We start from the raw sequence: 25,905 nt of genomic DNA, 5'->3' as shown, positions 1-25,905 counted from the left end.
TCGGCAACAAATTCAACTCAGGGTGATGTATTATTTGTTAAATTGTTTTTAACAAAAAGTCCACTGGATCGAGTACACTGCCTTGGGTGACACCGTGCGCAACAGCGCAAACGTTACACAAAATGTTATTCACTTCTGTAAACTGCGGTCGCTAAGACCGGTAAATACCCAAGCCGAGATAGTGTTAACGAAACTAAACAAAGGGCGGGCAACTTCGAAATCAAACTATGCAGAACAACAGCAACACAGAACATTACCAAGCACCACAATTGAGCAGTGAAAATTGCATTCCTTATGTACTCATTCACATGAGTACATAAAGAATACATGGGCGTGTCCGACTCGTGCAACTGTGAGGAGGCGATTGAACACGTGTTGTGTTTTTGTCAACTTTATGACATCGAACGTGACATTCTTCGGAGTGTGTTAAACCGATTAAACCGCAGACCGTTTTCAAAGACAGATTCTTGGAACATGGCCCCACGCGTCGCAAGCTTACAAAGCAACGCGGGCATTGTTACAGTTCATCAAGTCGACTGGCTTCAGTGACTAGTTGTGAAGTGTTGGACAACCACTCATGTTCATACTGAGAGTACTTTCTTCCCTCTCTCTCTCCTTTCTTTTCATCCCTTTAAACCCTTCCCCCGTGTAGGGTAGCAAACCGTACGTGCGTCTGGTTAACCTCCCTGCCTTTCCTTTCTTCTTTTTTTATCCTCCTCCTCCTCATGGACAATGACATTGGTTCATGCACTGCAGAGCAGTGCCCTTGACAGATGCAGTAGAGGGTGACGATATGACTTTTGCGTGTGACAGGCGTTAGTTGCCTACGCTGCTCACCGACTTGGCGAGTGTAGGGAGCATGGGAGAGGCAGCACAAGAGAATAAAAGCTGCCTGCTTCCACTTCCAACACTTCGCACTGTAAAATGTGTAGTTGAGCGTCATTCATTGCGTAGTAGTGAATACATAGTGCTGTACATAGTTCCATATAGCACCGTATATAGAAAGCACGACGTCCACAGCTCCGACAATACAAGCATTCCAGGATTAACATAAGGCAAGCGTTATCTCTATTTGTGTTGCACCTCGCATTGTAACGCCTGTGCATGGGTCCTAATGGTTCGTTAATAATTATGAATTACAATTATGACTGTGGTCCCCTATACTCACCTGAATCAGGTTTCTGGCGGTAGGGCAACCTGTACTTCTTGAGGATCCTTAGCATGCTGGAGTACTTGGTCCACGTGTTGTGCGCGATGTACAGGTCCTTGCGTCCCGGCAGAAGCTTAATTAGCGCAGAGCACGACCCCTCACCTGTGACCCTGCCGATCTCGCGCCGCTTCAAGACCCGCTCCAGATCTTGCACGTCACCGTGAATGTTCAGCAACCTGTTGGAGGAGTCGGAGCCGTGGGTTAGATGAGGGCAGGGACAAACTGGTGTATTTTAACATAGGGCAGGACTTTGTACATATCGTTATTACCACGCATTTTGCCGATAAAGTTTTTGCGATACCAAAGTGAAGAATAGAAGCCCGAATACGGTAAATTGTTATTGCTGGCTGAACGCTAAAATAAGCAGCAAGGAAAGCTGTGTGGATAAACTATAGCTTTGAGTATCAATGCATACTTTAACAGAGCATTTATTATTTGTAAATATCACATAAAGACTACAGAAGGCAATCAGTAGCTCCTCATGCCGCGTGTTTAAGTAATGCCCACAATTTGTAAATTTTACTATGTCCTCAATCACCACCTGAATAACGACCTGCTGAGTTAGTAGCGAGATATTAAAAAACATGTTTCTTTCGTCACGTGCACATTAGGAAAATACATGGCAGAGTAAGTAAAAGTGAGTGAGTGAGTGAGTAAGTAAAAGTGAGTGAGTGAGTGAGTAAGTAAAAGTGAGTGAGTGAGTAAGTAAGTAAAAGTGAGTGAGTGAGTGAGTGAGTAAGTAAAAGTGAGTGAGTGAGTGAGTAAGTAAAGGAGTGAGTGAGTGAGTGAGTGAGTGAAGTGAGTGAGTGAGTGAGTGAGTGAGTGAGTGAGTGAGTGAGTGTTTTGCCCTCTTGAAATTACCCGTCACCTTGCGAAGTTCAACTACAGGCGTATGCGGCCGCTCAACGTGCTATTCGAGCGCCCTGAAACACGCCGAGTGCTTCGAGACTCACAGCGTCTTGGTGACGTTCAAGTCAGGCTCGCTGGAAAAATATTGCTTGAGTTCCTCTGTTTGAGCGTCCTCTATGCCTTGCATCTGCCGAAGTACCAGATGTACCTGAAAAGAGGAGAAGACTGAACAAAACGCTTCGACTTGGCCCTTGAAGTTATGCAGTGTTTCGATAGATGGTGCCGTAAAGATGACAATTGCGCTAGCTGGTATATGGTCATATTCTAAAGGGAGGCAGTGCACAAGAACACAACTCAAGGAACGATACTGCACGACATAAATGCTCCACTCCTACGTGTGTTGCGTTTTTGTCTACTGCTGTCTTTTCAAGCCGATTGCAATAAGAGTTCTTCAAACCACCGCGGCCAAGATGTGGTTCCGATGCCTGCGATCGCTTCCCACGCCTGCAGTATGCGAACGCAGGGCCGTCGAGATTGGTTCCCGTTAATCTAAACAAGTCGTCGCCAAGAGGTACGACAGCGTCCAAAATGCAGCAGGCGCGTTATGCCCGATCGCTACCGGCGTTTGGCGTTTTTACCCACAAGAACATTATCAGTGAATAAACAAAGAATTCACTATGCATTCACCGTTTACAAAGTGCCGATCGATTTCACAGTCTAACTTGTAGCTCCTTCCCTTCGTTAGTGCGCATGCATGCTACAAATATTTCCCAGTGCACTCGGTTAGCGCCTGCCTTCATCTTTGAGTCGTCTTTCTAGCGCAACCATGTTGCGAGGGGACGCCAAAACAGATGCGCGGATCATTGTTTCTGTTTGCTGTTCTCTACCGCAGGTGCGCAATGATCGCCCTTGAATGGCGCAACACTACGGGAAAAGTTTTCATTTTGGTCTTAACGAGAGCTCACACATGTTGAAGATAGAAGCACTGCAAGGGTGTTCGTGTTGGTAAAATCGGAAAATATGGGGGTAAACAGATGTTTCATAATAAAGGGCGATCGGATCAGCTGTAAACATGCGGTGAGCAGTTCTTATCTCTTGCATCTCTCTGTGTGGTTTTCTCCTGCGGCTCAAGAGCACTCTCCATCTGTCAAAAGATTACGGTGGCTTTTTTTTTCATTCTTTATTTACAAGTTCTTGTGTTTTTCAAAGCAATGCCTTGTACTCGTCAGCTGGTCGATTTCTCACCTCGTATAAGTTCTTGAGCAGCTTATGGAGTCATCGAAAAAAATAGTACGTTTGAAAAAGCAAAGGTATTGGGACTACGCATACTGCATGAACAAAAACAAATTAGCTCATGCAATTCCATGATGATTTAATGACATCCCCTTAGAAACGGGGCCGTGAAAAATAATCACCTAGCCTGCTTGATTGAATCAGGTATGTTACACATGTCTTTATCTAGCATGTTTGTATATATCTAATTTTTTTCCTTCAATACTACCTTGTACCACGACCTATGACTAACAGATCCGGTCGTATCAATCTCTTCCCCGATGTTTTTTTCAACCAATGCTCTAAACGTCTCCTGCTCATCTCAACTGCATTCGATGGATGGATGTGTGCTATGAGCCTCCCCTTTGAAACGGGGTGGTGGGTTGCGCCACCAAGCTCTTATTATTTTGCCTAATGTCCTACCTTTATTTTTGAGAAACACACAAATACAAAGAATTCCAGGCATCACCTTTTTGAACCATTACTGGGAACTCAGTTTCTGTACGTCTCCGTTGTTTGTGGTCTGCCTACTTTTCTACCACCAAACCTCCAACCGCCTCTTACTAATCTCTACAGTGGACATGTTTACTTTGCACGTGCTATCCCTGAACCCAAGGACTTCAAAGAGGTCAGAGGAGCCTAAACTTGCAGCTGGGTAAATTTCTTCACTTTCCAATAAAACAAGTTCCACCGTTTCACTAGCTTTACCACAGCAAGCACATGCGGCTTCGTCCTTGGTGTACTTCGCTTTATAACTGTGCGTTCCAAGGCATCCTGATCTCGCTTCGAAAAGTAAGGAGCTTCCCTTTGAGTTTTCATAAATTCTTTCTTTCCTAATTTCCTTTTTTCTTTTGAGGTAGTTAGTCAAAGCAGGCTTCTTTTCCATTGCCGCCACCCATAACCTTGTCTCAGCCTCCCTCACTTTGTGTTTGACGTTCTTTGATGCCGTGTTGCTGGCCATACCGGTCGCATATTTACTGGTAAGCTTCCTAGTTCTTTTCCTCCACTGCGAGTCAATGTTTTGCCTGTACAAATACCTGAACACCCCCCTCTTGCACGCCATCTACTTTCTTCCATTTTCCTCAGTCGTTCTTCAAAATCTATTTTACTCTGAGGCCCCCTTACTTCAAAATTTTGTACAGCCCATATCACCCTGCACAGCACAGCATTCGAAAGCGGATGGCAGCGCCACCCCTCGGCAGAAGTGCTTCGATGACAGTTTTCGGCGATTCTCGAGAAGCGTAGTGTCTTCTTCAGGCGAGGGGTTCGTGCTGTGCTGAACTCAATGGGGTGGAGGAACAGCTTCGAGTCAAGGATTGCAAGAGAATACGAGGATTATAGTGAGTAATGCAGTCCACATATCCGCAAGCGAAGGAGCAGCGCGTTTAAAGCCTTCCGCGTTGAGCTCGGTCTGAATTAGTGTCCGAGGATTGTACCCTCCGTCAAAGGGGTGATTGTCTCGAAGTCTAAAGGAAACGCGAAAAACACAATAGATGCAGACACTCACCTGATGCCAGTACGCGCTGTCCATGCTGTACTTAGCCACGTTTTTATACATCCACTCCAAGTTATCGTGGAGGAAGCTATATAGCCTCTTGCAGTAGGGCTTCTCGTTGTCGCAGTAGTCGGCCCACATGTTGTTGAAGTGCATGCGAATGAGGTCTCGCGTGAGGTAACCCTCCAAGAATCCAGCTGCATACGCCTGGTACTCATCCGGCAGCTCCATGTTGGTATAGATGTCCAGAAAACTGAACCTGTGGGGTCACAACGAGAAAGGCTCTTGAGAAATAGAACAAGGCACGACAAAGGTAGTTCGGGAGAGGGCCAACTTTCATCCTGTATGGCCGCCACCCGATCGGTAACTTCCAATGTGCAACAGACAGACAGACAGACAGACAGACAGACAGACAGACAGACAGACAGACAGACAGACAGACAGACAGGCAGACAGACAGACAGACAGACAGACGACAGACAGACAGACAGACAGACAGACAGACAGACAGACAGACAGACAGACAGACAGACAGACAGACAGACAGACAGACAGACAGACAGACAGACAGACAGACAGACAGACAGACAGACAGACAGACAGACAGACAGACAGACAGACAGACAGACAGACAGACAGACAGACAGACAGACAGACAGACAGACAGACAGACAGACAGACGACAGACAGACAGACAGACAGACAGACAGACAGACAGACAGACAGACAGACAGACAGACAGACAGACAGACAGACAGACAGACAGACAGACAGACAGACAGACAGACAGACAGACAGACAGACAGACAGACAGACAGACAGACAGACAGACAGACACAGACAGACAGACAGACAGACAGACAGACAGACAGACAGACAGACATACAGACAGACAGACAGACAGACAGACAGACAGACAGACAGACAGACAGACAGACAGACAGACAGACAGACAGACAGACAGACAGACAGACAGACAGACAGACAGACAGACAGACAGACAGACAGACAGACAGACAGACAGACAGACAGACAGACAGACAGACAGACCGACAGACAGACAGACAGACAGACAGACAGACAGACAGACAGACAGACAGACAGACAGACAGACAGACATGACAGACAGACAGACAGACAGACAGACAGACAGACAGACGACAGACAGACAGACAGACAGACGACAGACAGACAGACAGACAGACAGACAGACAGACAGACAGACAGACAGACAGACAGACAGACAGACAGACAGACAGACAGACAGACAGACAGACAGACAGACAGACAGACAGACAGACAGACAGACAGACAGACAGACAGACAGACAGACGACAGACAGACAGACAGACAGACAGACAGACAGACAGACCAGACAGACAGACAGACAGAAACAGACAGACAGACAGACAGACAGACAGACAGACAGACAGACCAGACAGACAGACAGACAGACAGACAGACAGACAGACAGACAGACAGACAGACGACAGACAGACAGACAGACAGACAGACAGACAGACAGACAGACAGACAGACAGACAGACAGACAGACAGACAGACAGACAGACAGACAGACAGACAGACAGACAGACAGACAGACAGACAGACAGACACAGACAGACAGACAGACAGACAGACAGACAGACAGACAGACAGACAGACAGACAGACAGACAGACAGACAGACAGACAGACGACAGACAGACAGACAGACAGACAGACAGACAGACAGACAGACAGACAGACAGACAGACAGACAGACAGACAGACAGACAGACAGACAGACAGACAGACAGAGACAACAAAAGCATATGCAGAAGTTCAATTAATTGAATTTCACAGATGATATAGAAGACGAATGTAAACTTTATTATCAAATCAATCAGATTTGAGTCTGGCGTCTCTTTAGTGGGTCTGAGCACCCGCCGCGGACGCAATTCCGGTGTTAGCCATACAGCAATTTTACAAGCTTGAACAACTGAAGTAAACCACACGTGTAGTTTGAGTTCTTCGTGTGCAATTTCTACTGAGTGTCATAGCTGTAAAGGCAATGGTTAATTTTTTAGGTATTTTTTCAGTGAACTTATGGTTATAGAAAGTTTCTTAGTATTCAACCTGCGCCGAAGAGTCCTCAGGTGCAACTTCTGTTTTTGAAGCATGGGTGCATACACATAATCAAATCTTTCTAACTTGTTTAATTCTTATCCACGGTGCTTTAAATTCATGAACTATTCTACACAGTCTGCCACGGTTCAACTCTATTGTAGCTCTGCGAGCCGACAGCTCTAGCAAAAACATATCTGCTAGCTCCAGAACATTCGTGCATAGAACTTCAAGCCAGCGTAGCAGACGGTGAAAATAAAAACTAGTCAAGCATGAGCCATTATAAATTAAAATGTTGCGGTCTGCCTATGAAAACATTAAAACTGCTTTGCAGTGTTCTAGCAAAATGGTTAAGGTGAATTATCACAGTAGTGTTTCAATAATAATAATATTCAGCACCTATTGGAGATTATACATGACTCAGGCTTTTCAAACCCTCAATAGGCTTCTATTGCAACACCTGGCAAACAGCCAAAGCTGTTCTCATTACACAAATGCATGTTTCTTGTACTAACGCAGCAAAATAGACAAGTTTTAATTAGAGTTGCATGGTAGTTTGATCATCGTGAATCTTATTTCCTATTAAATAATAGTGTTCACTTCTGAACACCATTTCTTTACTGCCTCTTCCAATTACTTAAATATTATCGGGCATTATCCCGAAAGCAAAAGTAATATGGACGAAATATCTAGGTACAGAAATCGCTGAAATCGTATCATTGTTTGATCAGCACTGCACTTCAGCATTTCACGTGGTATGTCTGATGAAAAAGCAAGAACTGAGATTTCGGGGTAAGCTAATATGTGTGATAACACATGCCTACGGGTATTTCATAGGTTATGTGCTGTCTGCAGTGAAGGCCACATAGCTAGCGCATACTTTGTTCTGCGTTCATACGCATCTTGATCTGTAAGGGCTTTTTTTTTTTTCAAGATGAATAACAGTGGTTTCAAGAATCCGTTTGCTTCAAACAACTTCGTTTCGAATGAGGCCATAAACGTGTGTTGATATTTTACAACAAAATACGACCTCATCATTCATTGTCTGTGGACTTGAGCATACGATACGTCATTAAACGTAAACATGCACGATACGTTTAAATTTATTACAGCATTTATACAATGACGGAGGGAGCGATTGACTGAAGCGGTCGCTCACGTAAGCAGCACAATCACGTATGGTTCATTCGTAAACCCCGCACTTCATACCCGGTTTCGTTGATGGCGTTGTGGAACGAACCCCAAGCTGCAACAAAGTCGTTAGAGTTGGGGCGTCCCAGCTTCACCTCGAAGCTTTTTGGAAACGGGTTGAACTTGACCCAGGCATCCAGACCCCAGGCCGCCGGGGCTAGGAGCGCGAGCGCTGCTAGTGTCAGCTGCATCCTCTTACTCGGCTCCATCTGCAAAAGATGCGCGCCAGGCCTCATTGAATGCAACTCCGTCTGAACTATTACCAGTTAAGCATATTACAACTGCTTGATAGGAACAGCTTCACTGGAAATTAGGTTGTGATTCCGCATGGTCGCCCAAGTCCGCTGTCTTTTTTCCTTTTACAACGTAAGCTGTTACGAGCCGATTCCAATAGCCGTTTCGGTTGGCGATGTTGCCCGCCGACGCCGGTGTCCATCGCAGCTATCGCCATTCGCTTTGCGACTTAGCCGCCCGAAGCGGCTAAGGCGTGCTTGATGTCCATTCCTCAAAACAAGGCCTGCGCGAGTAGTAATTTTGGAGACTGAATCGAACACTAATCGAATTGTTCCAGAAATACATCGAATCGAATGTCGAATATCCCTTTTACAATAAAGAACAGCTGTTTTGACCCTTAATTGGGTCGTGCGGGACTGCGGGAATATTCAATATCTCGAATACGCATTTCGAATAGTCTGTACTTTTTTACTCGAATTCGATTCCAGAATTCACTATTCTAATTGGTGGAATATTTGTTTATGTACGAATATAAAGAATAAACGCGCTTATTGGAGTCTCGAGGCAGAGAGAAGATGGATGCGAGGGCCGTTGTGAATGATTTTGGTGCGGGAGAGCAATGGTTGTTGTGCCGAGGCACCAGTTTCTGAGCGAACGCGCGGGGCGGACAGTTTCTGGTTTATAATTCCCAGTCATCCTACAAGAATATCTCCCTTCTATAACTCATATATGCAAGTTCGTTGTGTCGCTTAAGGCGAAGTAAGTGATTCTTCAACTAGTCTCGCCATGTGTTCATCTCTTTAAAAGAATGCGCGGTGCCGTATTAGCGCGCTTCTCTATCAACGAACACAACGCCATACAGGGTATTTCACTTAGCTTGGGCCAAACTTTAAAAATATGCAAATGGCGACGTAGCTCTACAGAACCAAGATAATGTTTGCCGTCGCTTGGAGATATTTAGAGTAATTTTTGCATTCCGCCTAATTACATAATTAGTCCTAATTAATTAATCAACTCAAATATCATAATCCGCCTTTTTCACGGCCCGACGGCGCATGTGCCCTGCCCTGGCGGATTAGTCGCGAAACGTTTTGGAAGGGTCGCGTGCGCGGCCGTGCGGCCCCATCTCGGGGAAACGTACGTCCCCCGAAAAAAAAAAATCGCTCGGACGCGCGCTATTGCCAACTCGTGCCGTGTACCGCGTTGAAACTCCACTGGTAGCTCGACGTCAGTGCGGTACTGAAAGCGTGCGTAGCGTAAGACTGGCTTTGGTACTGCGACGGGCTTTCTTGTCGACGGCACCGATAAAATCACTGTGCCTATACCATCGTTCGACCGAAACCCGCGCGATAGGCCGTCGAACCGATAACGCGATAGCCGCAACGACTTCGTTGGTATATATAAATAATCGCGCTCAAAGTGAGTCAAAACATGCCTAACGAAGTTGAAAGGTTGAAATGCGCAAGGCTTCGACCCTCTCAAGCCGGGCACATGAAGTTTGAGCCAATGTTGATTTCAGCGAAGCTTAGGCCTGGCTCCGTCGAGTTCGTGCACCCGCTACCGGCGGACCTGTACTGAAAAGTGAGCAAGTTAGGACGAAGGAAACTGCTTTTATAGTTCAGTTCTGGCCTTAGCGATTTGAAATAAGCTACTCTTCGCTTCGCACGGCGCGTACACAATAAGCTGCAAGCGATGACACACCGCTGTGCCCAACGGCTGTGCCAACATCTGTACGTCACCGTTCCCGTAGGCTGCCGCTTGTATTCGCAACGTAGATGGGTCGGTCTGTACGTGTTGGTATGCTCACGCATTTCTTAATTCCTGAGATGTACTGTTCATCTCTGCGTCAAACGCGAAACAAGAGACGGTACATTCGGTACAGCAGCATAAACAGCCGCTTCGCTCAGTTATATACCAACGGTGTCAGCGATGGCATCCGCGTTTTTGCGGGAGAACAACACGGCCTTTAAATGAGCGCTTATGTGAGCACAATTTTCTCTAATAATGCTTTATGACACGCGACAACTAAGTATGATGAAGTTAAATAAAAGTGAGAATCAGTAATAAATTAACAGCCCGATATTTGTAACTGGATCACAGCCGCTGTTGGTTAGCTCAGGCGCTCATACTGACTAGTCTCACGGTGGAATAACGCGGCTCATATGCGCAGATATGTGTGTTTGATTCGACGTTTTGACATTTGTTTTTCATATCAGCGATGCACCTTTTCCCCAATTTTTTCACGCTAACAACGATCTGTGGCTGTAGATGTCGATGTAAACAAGCGCAGCGCTTTGCTAAATCCGACGCGGAAGGCTGCGCGCTCGAAAACTTCTTATTTATGCAAAATATCTAATGAATGTGCATAGAGAATTGAAAGAAAAGCGAGGTGCAAGTGCAGGAGTCCGCGACAAACTCCAAAGCAGCCGCGATGGCAGAAGGAACTCAGTGTGCCTTTATAGGCCACACTATAAACAAAACAGCGCTATCACTCCTGCTCACCCTATATATATATATATATATATATATATATATATATATATATATATATATATATATATATATATATATATATATATATATATATTGAAGAAAAGAGAAGACGACGTACGTTGTATTAGCACAGTGTATTTTGCAACGTTTCGGCTGGTGGACCAGCCTTCGTCAAAGCAACAAGTACATGCGATCGCGTTTCCTTATATACACGCTATACATAAGATTGTGTTGTGCACAATAATGATAATGACAATGCAACGTAAAATTCGCGATAACAGCGGCGAAGCTGATCATACGGTAAGTGATTTGGCATTCTCTTAGTACTCGCCACAGCATAGTCAAATCGCACGTAACGAAAGATAGAGATACAATTCGCAATTACACTATATGCAGACATGTTCCGGCCGTAACTAATCATGTAATCTCAGCAGAGGTGGCATACAGCCCACGTGGCACACAACACAGGGATCATTGCAACGCAAGCCACTCGATATCAATAACAAACATGGAAATGTGGCTCACACGTGGCATACAGTAAAGGAACTAATCGTTAGTTTACTAACCAACAACCTGTGGGGGTACTAAAGCGCCATGCGGCAGTACAATGCAGGTGATACGCACTGCTCAGTAACCGCCATAGTTGAGCAGGCTGAATGATGATGATGAAATGATGATGATAAGGAGAAAAAAATGTAGTTTTTAAAGAAAGCTACGTTTAATGGCAGACATCGGGAGTCACGGCTAAAGTCAAGGATGCTTAGTAGGAACACTAGTTAGTGTGCCTGTACTTTCGTTAATGCCAGATGACACGGTGTTAAATTTATAGATCAGGTAAGACTCGCGGACTTCGCGATCGTGATGGGAATGAAAGCCTGATTCAAGTATAGTAACCCTGAGGTTTTCGAAAGAATGCCCTGGTAGGCGAACATGTTTTGATAATGGTAGGTTAGGAAGCGTGTTAGCATGCGATCTGTGGTTATTAAAGCGTATTCGGAACGAGGTTTCTGTTTGGCCAATATACTGTTTTCTGCAAACAGTGCACTCAAGAATATATATTACATTGGAGGTGTCGCAATTAAAGGATCCGCGAATTTTTAGGGTAAAGTCTGAAAATGTGCTAATCGCTTTCTGGGTGGTTTGCATATGCCTACACACCTTGCAACGTGCTTTGTTGCATGGGGCGCAGCCAGATGTTTTATTCTGCTCATTTAATTTTGAGGAGGTTAACATATCGCGGAGGTTTTTACCCCGTCGGTACACGACGCGAGGCGGTTCGGGAAATATATCGGAAAGATGTTCACTTTGGGCAAGGATATTGTGGTGGCGTTTCAATATAGAAGAAACTTTTGGCGCTGATGCCGAGAATGTTAGCACAAGATTGGTATTGGTACGTCTTTCGGGTAATCGATTACCGCTAAGAACATCGGCTCTACTTAATTGGTCTGCTCGGCATATGGCGTCGTCAATTAAGTTTGATGGATACTGCCGTTTAACGAGAGCACTTTTAAGTTGTTCGCAATTAGAAATAAAATCTTTGCGATCAGAACACAATCGCTTGAAGCGGTGAGCCTGACTGTAGGGGATACCGGTTTTGCAATGTCGTACATGGCTGCTCTGGAAGTGTAGAAGCTGGTTTCTATCAGTAGGTTTGCGGTAAAGTTTTGTCAGAAGTTTACCTTGCGATAGCGTGACTGTGACGTCAAGAAAATTGACCGAAGATGAGGAGTAATTGTGCGAAAATTTGATTGAAGGGTGAAAGTGGTTAAACTCTTCTATGAACTTTAACAAGCCAGCTTCCCCATGTGTCCAAATAAAGAAGATATCGTCAATAAAACGCTTATAAAAGAAAGGATGTAGGTTAGTTTTGGACAAGAAATCATTTTCCAGAACACCCATGAAGATATTAGCATAATTTGGGCCTATTCGAGTTCCCATTGACGTACCACTGATCTGAACATAATGACAACTATTAAATTCAAAGTTATTGAGCTCAAGAACTAGCTTTAACAACGATCCCAGGGTTTCTTTATCAACAGGTTTCTCGAAACGAGAATCTTCATAAGTCTTAAGGACTGCTGCAATTCCATCGGCATGCGGTATGTTGGTATAAAGAGAGGCGACGTCGAGCGTTACAAGGAATGCATTTTGCGGAATGACAAGATTTAATATACCTTGAAGAAAATAGTTCGTATCCTTTACAAATGAGGGAAATGATCCGGGAATCTCGTTGATAAGAGAGTCTATGTAACGTGACAAGTTCTCAGTTGTAGTGTTTGTGCCGGAAATAATCGGGCGGCCTGGGTTACCTTGTTTGTGAATCTTTGGGAGCAAGTAAAATCTACCCGCCACAGGACTGAGCGGTACCAGAAGCCGAACGGTTTTTTCATCTAGCTTATTCTCTTTCAGTAGTGCCATAAGTGTATCTTTCAAAATGGCCTTAAAATTATCGGTTGGGTCGTTCGGAAGTGCTTTGTAGAAACTGGCATTCGAGAGTTGTCTGTTAGCTTCTTCGACATAATCCTCCTTATTAAGGAGAACGATTGCTCCTCCCTTGTCTGCAGGTTTAATAACAATGTCATGGTTATTGCCTAATTGTTCTAGCGCTGATTTTTCTTCCTTCGTCAGATTCGGTCGGTAGGGAACACGGGTCTTGTACGCCTCGAGGATATCACGTTGCACAGCACTGATGTACATATCTAGACACTTATCGCGTTGCGGCGGTGGTGTCCAGTGCTTGTATGTGGGCATAGGTGGTCTAGTCTCGTTAGGACTTTCACGGTTATGAAAGTACTCCTTAAGGCGCATGTTTCGAGCAAAGTGGTCTAGGTCCTTTAAAAGCTGAAATTCACTGAATCCGCCTGAGGTTGGGCAAAAAGTAAGACCCTTCGATAAGGCAGTCATATGAGCACCAGAAAGAGTAACCGCGGAAAGGTTTACAACATTGTTGCACGGTTCAGTGGGCTTGTTTATAAGAGATGATTCAACGGGAACATTATTTGTATTAGCAATACATTCAGAAGGGGCTACACCATCGCGGATAAACTTATTGCGTTTGAGCGCGCATAAATTGTTCTTCTTGCTATGTTTGTAGGCTGCTAAATATTCCGATTCATGCGCCTCCAGCTGCGTAGTGAGGCGCCTTTCTTCGCTCTGAAGACGTACCATACATGATTTGTAGTGATCAACAACTACACGCAATAACTCTAGCGAGGCGTTTTTTAATATCAATTGCCACTTTGCTTTGTTTAAAGAGGAAAGTTCGGAGGTGGCCGGTTTCAGTCTTAGCTGTAAGCCCCTTGGGACTACAGAAGCGTTCAAGTACGACGACAATGTGGTGATATGCAACTCAGAACGGATGCCTTTCTCAGCAATTTTTCTAACTTTTAAGAACGTTCGAGAAGGGATATGTAGAACAGAGTTACCGGGGACTGACAGTCAGTTTGCGGCGTTGTCTCGAGCCGAGTTCTTGCGGGAAGGGTAGCGGCGGCCCACAGACGGAGTTGTCTGTGTACTTTCTTCACGAAGGTTGTGATGGTATGAGACAGGAGAGCCATGCGAGGCGTCTGGCGGAGGTTGAGAGTAGGACGTTCTAGGAGAAGTCTGGGTGGCACCATGCGAGGGGTTGCACGACGCGAATTCGCGCCACAGTGACATGTCGTTGTCGGGGTGCTTGCAGCAAAGTTCACGAATATGGCTAGCCATGAGCGCTACACCTTCGAAACTCGGATGAAGGCCGTCGGCAGCCAGTATACGGCTTGGGGGCAGGTATTGAAAGCCGTGGTCCACGAAGAATACTTTTCTTGAGTGACTGCAGAATCCGCGTAGCAGTCGATTGAAATAAGTGGCCTCCCGGTTGCAGCGTCGGACGAAGGAAAGGTTGCGGTTGCCACTGCGACGGTTAGTACAGCGGGGAAGGATGAGCGTAGCATAAATTCTAGAGATATTCGGCATGGTCCTCATAACCAGATGGAGCAGAGATCGGTACCTCTCGAATGCTGCTGCTCTGTTAGATGATACCACGTCATTGGTACCAACCAGAAGCATGAGGGTGTTTGCCGTGTCCGGCACAAAATTGAGCAGTGAAGTGACATCTTCAATGCGGGCGCCTACTTGCGAAACGAAAGCCGGTGTTCCTTGTGAACTGGGATTGAAGCACTGGTACAAATACTTCGACTGCGAATCACCGATGACGACTGTGGAAGTCTCCGTCCTGGGATACCTTAAGTTGATGTGCTTTAACGTAGTCGTTGCGGGGGCCATTGCGGGTGATATATATATATATATATATATATATATATATATATATATATATATATATATATATATATAGGGTGAGCAGGAGTGATAGCGCTGTTTTGTTTATATATATATATATATATATATATATATATATAGGGTGAGCAGGAGTGATAGCGCTGTTTTGTTTATAGTGTGGCCTATAAAGGCACACTGAGTTCCTTCTGCCATCGCGGCTGCTTTGGAGTTTGTTGTCGCTGACTCCTGCACTTGCACCTCGCTTTTCTTTCAATTCTCTTTGCACATTCATTAGATATTTTGCATAAATAAGAAGTTTGAGTGCCTTTATAGGCCACACTATAAACAAAACAGCGCTATCACTCCTGCTCACCCTATATATATATATATATATATATATATATATATATATATATATAGTTGGTGAGTGCTACATGGCTTCCATGAACGACACGTTGACCCGCAGAATTATTTATTATTCGCGATCCACGAAATGCGCTACCGATGCGCACTCAACAAGGGCGCAGGTTCACAAATCAACCGGCGAAAGCCCCGGCACCCTTCCAAAACGTTTCCGGCGGCGTGCGGCAGAGGGCAGCACAGGAAAATGAAAAAGGCGGATTAGATGAAAAGTGTCAATGACAAAACTGTAGAGCAAGATGAAAAACTCCCGAAACAGCTTTCTGTTGTTCAATACGTGCTATATAAAAGTATTTTTCCGAGCATGAAAGAAGCCCGCGAATGCACGTGAAATTGCCCTGCAACTAGCCGTTAGTGGTACCTTGCGGCAAAGTTATATTACTCAATAAATATTTATTATTATGCGGCGATAAGCTCAGTGCCTCCGTGAATCGCGTGCCGTGATCCAATTACCGCGACTTTTGCAATTTATTCTCCGAGTCCCCGTCTTTTCCTACTTCGTCTCCGGCTTGCTTTACATTGCGCTCACGCTACATTTCTTCGCGACTTCATTTCCTCTTGGACTGCTAGTTCTCTTATAGCAACCATTTCAAACGTAAAAGCGGGTCTTATTACAATAAGAGGGACTTTAATAATTGCTCGTAACAGCCGCTATTAAGCTTCATTTTTAACCATGGTAATTGGCATTTCATGACCAAATATCTAAATAAAAAAATGTGGTTGATCCCTCTTATATAGGAATCGGTATAGAACACGAAAGTGAAACGTGTCTTCACAGAAGTAGTGTAATGTTTATTGCACATTGATATATAATGTCTATTGGTGTTTTGTGGTTAAAGCGCCCTTAGGCGTTGATGCACCCACGCTGACGCCTGGTGGCACGTCTCCTCCATCACGACTACCAACGTCGATGACCATGAGCAACCGTCGTGCATATGGAAGCTGCACTACGCTGCACACGCTAGCACAACGCGAAAGACGAAGCACGTAACTGACACACTAATACAACGCGCAAGACAAAGCACGTAACTGAATCGTCACCGAGTCAAATCAGCGCGTACAGCGCGTCGTAATTGCAGCCTCCGCGATCAACTTCAGAAACATTTTCAGAGCTAATTGCGGAGGCCACGCTCCGCTGTGCTGAGTACGGTGAACGCCACCTAGGTGGCGTTGGTAGTGCTTCTTGATGCCAGCGTCCCTTCGAATGCTGGCATCGAGGCGTCGTAGTGCTGAGACCACCGAAGCGTTCACTGTCGGTGCGCGTTAGTGTCATAATGCAGTACTTCTCTTTTCTGCTCGTAGGCGGCGGCACCGCTCCGAGCAAGAGCGCGGGTACACGGAGGAGTGTTAGATATATAAGGCGCGTCTGTGTAGCTCTCTGCAAATGCGTTTGTGGCGCAATGGGTTAAACGCTCGGCGATCTATCGTCGCGGACCGAGAGGTCGTGGGTTCGATTTCCAAATTTTGCATGTTTGTGGAACTTTTTCTTCTGGTTTCTTTCTTTGTATTATGTTCGTGTACATTGTAAGAACGTCATATCCGTGACGGAAATACGTCAGTGAAGTCTTGGTGGACCCCGGCATAAAACACTTTCGTGTTAAAAAAAGCTTTTTCTGTTGCCAGCATCCCAATTTTATTATTAGGCACGATGTAGTAGGAGTGGCGACAGATCAATTGTGACCCCTTGGTGTTCTTTAACGTGCACTCAATGCGCGGTTCACGAGCGTTTTTAAATTCCTCCTACATCGGAAGGCGGTCACCGAGGTCGACATCGAACCCGGGTCCTCAAGCTCTGCAGCGCCACGCCATAACCATTAGGCTTACCGTGGCACGTGACCAAGCTTCTTCAGCGAGAACGAGCACCGGGCCCAAAAGAGAACGCAAGCACGAGGGATAACTTCCAATCAAACTCTTATATTACCCAGAACATGTTACTTACACATAACGAAGTCATGCATGGCACCCATGTCACAACCGCATAGAGGGCACACCAAACTGAAGGTGAGAACAGTAGCACATATCGAATTGGAAGAGGGTAATAAAGTTGATTTACAATTCGATATGTGCTATAGTGCAGTCACCTTTACTACGTTCAGCCTGCTGTCCATTTGTTTTGTGCATGTCTGCGTTTGGTACTGCCTCGACACTATGGAAACTTTCTGCGCGTTTCATATAACGCCTCTAAACAGGTGGAAAACAAGTATTTCTGTAGAAGTGCTTCATTTAGCCCATATTTAAATCACATAATTCAGCTTTTGCCCTCACATTACTTCTAACATTTATTTTATTGTCTCCAAATTTTTACTTGGTGCATGATTTAGTTCTTCCAGGAGACCGGGAAAACAAGTGCATAATGTTTTCGAGCACTTCTTTACACTGATGGCACCGGTAGTAAAACGCCCGAGGCGGAATTCACTAAGCGAAATTACGCAAAAAAATGTTGGCGTATGAAATATCTTACGAAAGGAGCTTACTCAGAAAGCTAAAACTGTTCGTAAGATCGGCACACATTGAGATTGCCAACGCTGCAAAGACGATCCCTGTAGTCGAAAAAAAAAGGCATGCATGTAATGGCATAGCATAGGTTCTAACTTCAGTACTGGCGCCAATAGTAAGCGTAACTCGATTCACAAACCTAAAAAGCCGTCGCAGCGGCCGACGTAAAAAGAATTTCTACGATATGGATGTAGCAGTCTTACAAACATAACTGTATCTCCGCCGCTCGAGCTCACGCGGGGAAGCGTTGTAACGCGTTGTTGCAGCCGATTGGCCAGTGGCCACAACTGATCGCCGAGGGTGGCGTGTGCTTATATCTTTGTGGCGCACTCTGATTTGTCATCTCAGAGTGCATTGAGCTGTTTCAGTGCATAATTGTATTGAGCGTGCGCTGCTGTGGAAGGCAGTAACATTAATGCTGTGCTGCGGACTTCTGCCTAATGTCCGATAGGTTGCGTTTGTTTATGCGCACAATATCCTGACTTTTCATAGTCATCATGACCCTCAATTGGTTGATAGCAAAAAAAAAAAAAAAGTCGCAGTTTCGCCTGAAACGCGAAGCATCGATTGCAAAAGCAAATTAGTAGAGAGCTATACGGAGTAAGGATAGTAGTCTTATCGGGTATATAAACTTCCACACATTCGCTTACTAACTGAATTAAGAAGCATGGTGTCCTCGCGCGCAAGCAAACATGAATAGATCACACTCGATGACCGCACACAATCGCTGTCAAAACGCTGGCGTGAGCATGCACGGCAGCAGCAGCGAGCGAAGGTTCGTGCGGTCTATCGCTTCAACGGAAACTGAGCAGCGAAAGCACAGCGCATACAAAGGTAAGAGCCGTGTGGAGATCGCTTTCAAGATACAGTGCGCGCGAACGCCCGCCGCCACGAGCGTACAAGTACGCAGTTGCTCGCAGAGCAGAAGCCGCACCCCCTCCCTCCCGCGCTGCCTTCCCGCTTTCCTCCTTTCGCCTGCGAGAGTCCAGTTCCCGTTTGCGCCCGGTCGCAAGATGCGCAATTGGTGCCGCAGCACAACGTCGCCCCCCCCCCCCCCTCATTCCTCCCATCCCCCCATGGCCTTTCGTGCAAGGGAAGATATCGCGTTTGCACTCCGCCGTGCGTTCGCTTTCCGTGAAAGCGCGCGTCCCTCGCGTGCTTTCACGCGCACATACAGCATGCAGCGCACGGCGACGATGTTATCGCCCTTGGACTTAATACGGGCGACGGCAGAAATCCGCTTGGAGTGTCCATATATTTACTATCGCAATAAAAAAACGCGCTGTCCGTCCCTGACAACCATCAAGTTTGTCAATCATGTGTATTGAGCACTTCAGTTTTTCTAGTTCGAGCTTTCTCTCGCTCATAGGGGTGCAGGATTATTATTTACCGCGATGCTTTCGAGGCTATAATGCTCCATGCGAGATTAAACAACGAAAAATCGCCTAAGCGTGTCTAATTATCTAAATGTGTGGTTATTTTACAATTCGATGCCGCCTGTCGTCCTGTTAGCCTCAACCTTCTAGTAAATTGCTCTTAGTTTCAATTAAGTACCAAGTCAAACCGGCGTAGTGTCTGTACCGACGGTTTCGCTCATCCTGTGGCCTACGCTATGAGCCAACGTATGCGTACGACGGATGGCAATCCTGTCTACGATATCAAGCGGGACGTCAATACGATTACATGCAAAAAAAGAAATACAGAATAAAAATTACGTACCACCATTGATACGTAAACCATGTGTACGCCTCATGAACGGACCGAAGAATATTTGCATCAGTACACAAACACTACACATTCTATATATAGCCACACTGACGCGTATCGCTGGCGAATTCGTTTTTAGTAAAAAACGCACAGCTTAACGCGCATAAAGGTACCACTACGTCTTTGTTTTGCATGCACAAAGCCAATGACAGGCAAGAGGGAAGACCACAGAACAAAGAAAAGCGACAGTAGACCACAGCCGTGCACATAAAGGACCTTAACCGAGAAAGTGTAAGAGTAGGTTGAAGATTATTATGCACAAGACAAAGGTAATGTTGACTAGCCGGTCAAGTGAACAAGAATCCATGATCGGTAGTCAGTGTCTAGAGTTTGTGCAGGAGTAAGTTCACCTAGGTCAATTACTCATATGGAATCCTGATCATGAGAAGAAAATGTACAGAAGAATGAAAATGGGCCGGAGCTCACACGGTCGTCATTACCAAATCATGACCGGCAGCTCACTGCTGTCGTTGAATAGCAAAGGGTGAAATCATCGCATTCTACCAGTACTAACATATGGGCAGCAGCTTGAAGGTTAGCAAAGAAGCTTGAGAACAAGTTATAGGCCACGCAAATAAGTGATGGCCGGAACAGTAATGTTAGGCGTAACATTAAGAGGCAGGAAGAGAACGATGTGGATAAGAGAGCACGGGGATAGCGGTAGTTGACATTAAGATGAAAAATTGGAGCTGGGCAGACGGCGTAATTCGTAAGACAGATAATCGGTGGTTCGGTATAAATGCAGAGTGGGCGCTAGGGGTGAGGAACCGCTGTCGGGGATGGCAGAAAATTAGGCGGGGATAATGAAATTAGCAAATTTGCAGGCATAACATGGAATCAGCTATAGCGCAGGTCAGTGATAATTAGAGGTCGCTGGGAGAGGCTTTCGTCCTGCAGTGAATATAAATATACGCTGATGACATTTTATAACATTCCCAAATTCGTCTGTAATTTTGACGCACTCTTGCTTTTGAGCCACAGTTCCCTTCATACTGTGAGGCTGCATTCGCATGCTTAGAATGGTGTCTATCGCGCCTCTGATACCATCACCCCCACCTTCTCCTCGTACTATATGTGCCAGGGACTGCTCCGCACAAAGTGCATCAGTGTCACAACATCGACGACTTGAATCGATTTGATCCGAAACCAGCTAGAATGTTGAACCATTATGTGCTTCGTGTACGGTGCCGGACAATATTCTGACGTGCAGTTGAACGTGTGTTCTTATGAGGCTGGTAAATTTATAGAAACGTTGGCTCTGATCATTGTGGTGATGTTGAGTGATTATCCTTGACTTCTAGGAGGTGCCACTTGGGTTATGACATACAGCGTGGTTAGGGACTCCAGGGAATGACGTCCGCAACCCATGACTTATTAGAAAAATAGAGAAACAGCGTGACAAAAGACAAGTAAAGAGCACAGGTTTACCGGTTGCCAAAATTGGTGCCTACGCGCCTTTCCGCCTTTCGCCTCTGTCGAAATGCGACCGTACTACTCCTGCAAAATGAACTCTTGACTTTGTACGAGGCATCATCGTCTTTTCTCAGCTGAGGAGAAGGCAAGAAGAAGCGATGAGCACTGATACGACGTCAAAGTGTGATAGGCAGCGAAACTTGCACCTGTTCTTTCCGGGATTTTACGTGCCAGAAACACTTCCGATTCTGAGGTACGCCGTAGTAGAGGGCTCCGAATTAATTTTGACCACCTGGGGTTGTTTAAAGTCCACTACAACGCAAGCACATGGGCGTTCTTGCATTTCACCTCGATCGAAATGCGGCCGCCGCGGCCGGGATTCGATCCCGCGACCCCGTGCTCAGCAGCGCAACGCCTTAGCTAACTGAGCCACCGCGGTGGGTGGTCCAGGACCCATTCCCGCCGAGACCAAAATTTACCTAGTTTTCTTTTGAAAGACATTAATTTACTTCGTTTCCAGGAACCTCGCTGAGAAATTTGATGTCAATCCGAGTACTTTTTGACGTGTTTTTACTCTTCGACTGTCGGCCATCTTTGGTACCATCATTTGGTCACGCCACCGACTACAACGCCGCATTGTCACGTAATGGGTCAGATAATGCTGTCGCATTAAAACATTGTCGCTTTGTAATGCAGGCAGGGTTAGCCTGGAAGACCTGGCTGGCAATTGCTCCGACTGAGCGTCTGTTTCTGCGCCAAATATGGAGGCCTGTCTCTCGCGGAAAAATTTGGCGAATGCGTGACACTTTTACTGCCATTCTTTTAACGGTGGCGTGATGAACGAGCGAGCGTGGTTGCGCTTATCGGCGCTGTATCAGACGCCCGGTAATGGAAGCTGTCGAATAGGCGTGCGTAGTGATCTGCAGTAAGAATATAGCCTCAACTACATATACAGAACGTGCGATCACGCCGTCAGTTGACCGCGCTTCTTTCATTTCGTATCGTTTAAACCAAGCATTGCTTCGTCCTCGCTCTCATGTGACGGCGTAAGTTAAATGCGCTGCCACTTGGGTTGCAACCTTATCTTAGTGTAAGAACCCTTTGGCTAAGAAATTGCCGACGAACAGCGCAGCTTAGCGAGCGTCGCCCCTGTTGTATAAGTAATCGCTCGTGTAGTCGCTTTCTTTCAGTGCCTGTTCCGCCCGCGATTTTCTCTAGAACATACTACAGGAGATTCTACATTTTAGGCAACGCATCTTGTAAGCGAATGGCGGAAAATTCACGACTAAGCATGAGCAGGCACGACGTGGTGAGGTAGCGAAAGCTTCACCACCAGGGGCGCGAAGGCACCGTTAAGTTGAAGCCCCCGACGAAGTGCTAATAACCACTTTAATCATGCTGTACAAACATTCGCATACGCTACTAGTTTTTGCCGTTGTTACGCAGTACAGTGCCACGGAAGAAAAAAAAACGGACATTGAGCTTCGAGTAAATTGAATCCCCTGCGTACTTAATGTATGGTATATGGTATGAAGAACATTATTTGCGTACGTAATGTGGCCTCATTTCATTTCAATGCGCTTAGTAGTGCCATACACACGAACACTTTGCTACAACCTCGAGGCGTTACCACGATTGCCGGGATGTTCGGTGTGTCCTGCTTTATCACTATTGGGGAAATTATAAGTTTTAGGTGATTTTCTATTGTGCGTGTGTATGTGACCCTCCCGGACCTTTCTGGTATTGGCTACTGGGTGCTGCAGTCTTGCCGAATAGATCACACTTTGAAAAATTGAACCTTGGTCCCGCCGCTCAGCAGCCCGATGGTCTAACCATACAATCGCACGCATACACCTAATGTGTCAACGTCAACTAGGTTGAGATGACCACCATGTGTGCCACATTGCGTAGCGCGGGTGCGCTCGACCACATGCGCACACGATAGTTTCCATTACGCCGAAGGCGCAGGTATGAAATGAGCCAATCTGTAGCATTGCTTACCCGCTTCACAAAAGCTCCGGTTCACATATATTCCGAAACGCCTGTTGGTTCTGCACAATCTTTTTTTTTTCCTCCTTTCTGGTTATGCCCGCCACCAATAGTTAATTTGCTCCTGCGCTTGATTTCTAGGCATTGAATTCTTCTTGTAAAATAAAACGCAATATGTCTTAATGTTCAATAATCCCATGTTTAATTACTGTGAAATTAGAGACTCTCTTCAGAAAATACGCAAAGCATCGTCATACCGAACTAATTCTCTTTAAGTCCGCAGCGCCTCGGCAATACATTTACGCAGCTTTCACGCGTTCATTGACGGCCCATCATAATTCGTAACTTAAGGGAATAATAACAGTCAAGCACGAGACTATACCTGCGTGCCGAGATGGGAGCTCCGTTTCTGGTTGAAGTCGGGCGCGAACTCCACGCTCCGGTGGTTCCGATAGGCCCGTCGACCCCACGACGACTCACGGGCTCGCGTTCTCCTCAGTCAGCAGTCGCAGCAGCCGCCGTCCATCCGAACCCTGATACGTGACACCGAAGACTGCTCCTCGCCGTGTTATCACGACACGAATATATTCGACGAAATGGGCCGCTGGAATCCCCTGTCCTCCGCGCCGTCGACTCAGGTGCGCGCTCCCCAAACCATTCGCGGACGCTAAGCGAAGCTCCGATAGGGCTCTTCTGTCGTGATAAGCTTTCTTTCATTGTCTATAGCCTCTACTTATGTATACCCGAAAGCAGTTATCAAGTCCGGCGGCGCTCTCTAAAGATGACCGATGGATAAGGGTTGTCGCCAAGCGGCGAGCAGCTGTTCCTGTGTTTGCAGCGTGCGAAGCTTAAGTCGTTCGGACAGATGAACGGGGTACGGAAATGAGCGGATAGAACGGACGTCTGGACCAATTAGAGCGTGTGGATTTCTTTATTTTCCGCAAGCGCTGTCGGTCTGTCTTAGAAGCCGGATGGAATATATAACGAACGATCCAAATATACGAAAGCTGCTGTTTCAAGATGTCATTAATAGCATTCTTGTTTACAGCGAAGCTGTCTGCGGCTATCGTTCTAGGCATTTTTTCGTGTCCGCCAACATATCTACGTGTGCAACAACTAAGCTCCCGAATTTGATGCAAAATCGCTTCATTCTCTGCAAAAGCTTATACGTTTCATCACTTGGATATGCATTTTCATCCCATTATTTATCAATAGCCACCATTTTCAAGATCAATAGACTCTCAGGTAGATAAGACAGATTTCTCAAAGATATGCCGCTGTTCGACCCGCGTCGGCCATATGTACGCTCGCACTGCCTTCTCTTTGTCGTCGTTCCCAGTGCTTGAGTGCCTAGTTTCCTTCCACTCTCCCGGCGTGGCGGTCCCGTCGCGCGTGTCTAGTTTCCTCCGGCTCCCCGAGGTGGCGATAGTCTTGCACACGAATCTATGCCGCCGATCAAAACCACCGATAAAAATAAAAGTGTGTGCGTGTGTCTTTCTTCAGGATTGCCGCTCGAAAGAAATAAAACTCGCTCATACCTTTGATCTAAATTCTGTTTCACCTATATGTCGGGTGCTAAACTGCTTCGCTGGTAATCCACTTTCACAGCAGTGGAATGGGGCGTGATGTTTAGAAGACATCTCGGAACTGCACATCGTCGTTTACGTAACTGCCGTCCGCCATTAGTCGTCACTGCGGCGACTGTGTGGCTGTTTTGTGTCGCGAAAGCCTGAACGGTGGCCATTGAGGAAACAGTTGAGAAACGTTGTTAATGCAGGCCCAGATGTGTTAGCGTTCTCTACAGGTGGAAGGATCGTTTAAAAGCTTGCTCCAATTACACGCACTCTAAGTGTCTTTCTCAACCCTATCTTGTCACAATTTTAGATATTTCACCATGTGTCTATTGTGTTGATTCCGGTTGAATCCCTTGACCCGTGCGTAGCATTTCTCCTTCGTTATCCAACTAGTCCACGACGAAGTTATTAAATTAGATTCTGGGGCCTTGTGTGCCAAATTAACTGTTTTATTATGAAGCACGACGAAGTAGAGAACCCCGGACTGATTTTAGCCACTTGTGGTCCTTTAAATTGCACCGATATGCTAGCGTTCTTGCATTCCGCGGCCGGAAATGAACCCATGACCTCGCGCTCAGCATTGCAACGCCATAGCCCCTCAACTACCGAGGCGGTTTCCATGAAAGAATGCTCCCACCTAAGCCGTATTTATTTTCCTTCGGGAAATTCCCCGTTTCATAAAGCGTACCCCAAGATCGTCATCCTTCAAAGCCACTGCAGCTATAGACATTGGCGAAAAACCCTAACCCGTGCTCTACCATTACAGGCTAAGAAAAGTATGAATCCTTTGGGGCTTATCTTGTCCCAAAACGATAATCATCATCTACCTTGCCCACATTTCCTTTCTTTGAAGCTGGGGCGGAATCTCATTACGGATCCGAAAGCGAACCGGTTCGCTTGCCCTCACGTGATTGGTCGGAATTCTGGTTGCGTCAGCGGCTGTCAGAGACAGCGGGGCGGTACCGCAAATTTTGAAAACGTCACGCATCTGTCAATCATTTTCAAAGCGAACCCGTCATCGGCCATGCGTGGAACCAGGCGAAGAGGCAGTCCGGTTTGGGTTCCGTTGCTGTGACTTGGCTGCTTGCTTGCGTCCGTGGCCGACGCGCGCGGGCGTGCCGCCTCGGAGACTCGCTGGCG

At 46.1% G+C, this 25,905-nt stretch overlaps 1 protein-coding gene across 1 annotated transcript in view; it reads right to left on the bottom strand.

Moving 5' to 3' along the window:
- LOC119453511 (putative phospholipase B-like 2) overlaps positions 1-23,825 on the bottom strand; it is a 42,439-nt gene extending 18,614 nt beyond the window's left edge. The window contains exons 1-5 of the mRNA XM_037715556.2: positions 23,574-23,825; positions 8,141-8,331; positions 4,839-5,085; positions 2,164-2,267; positions 1,169-1,386 (exon numbers count right to left, since the gene is read on the bottom strand). Coding sequence (XP_037571484.1) covers positions 1,169-1,386; positions 2,164-2,267; positions 4,839-5,085; positions 8,141-8,331 — 760 coding nt within the window. The 5' untranslated portion in view covers positions 23,574-23,825. The remainder of the gene's footprint in view (positions 1-1,168; positions 1,387-2,163; positions 2,268-4,838; positions 5,086-8,140; positions 8,332-23,573) is intronic.
- Between the last annotated feature and the right edge of the window lie 2,080 nt (positions 23,826-25,905).

This window comes from Dermacentor silvarum, chromosome 5 (genome assembly GCF_013339745.2).
Source record: "Dermacentor silvarum isolate Dsil-2018 chromosome 5, BIME_Dsil_1.4, whole genome shotgun sequence".
NCBI lineage: Eukaryota > Metazoa > Arthropoda > Arachnida > Ixodida > Ixodidae > Dermacentor > Dermacentor silvarum.
The sequence above is the reverse complement of the archived record's forward strand: the minus strand, read 5'-3'. Positions and strand labels throughout refer to the sequence as shown.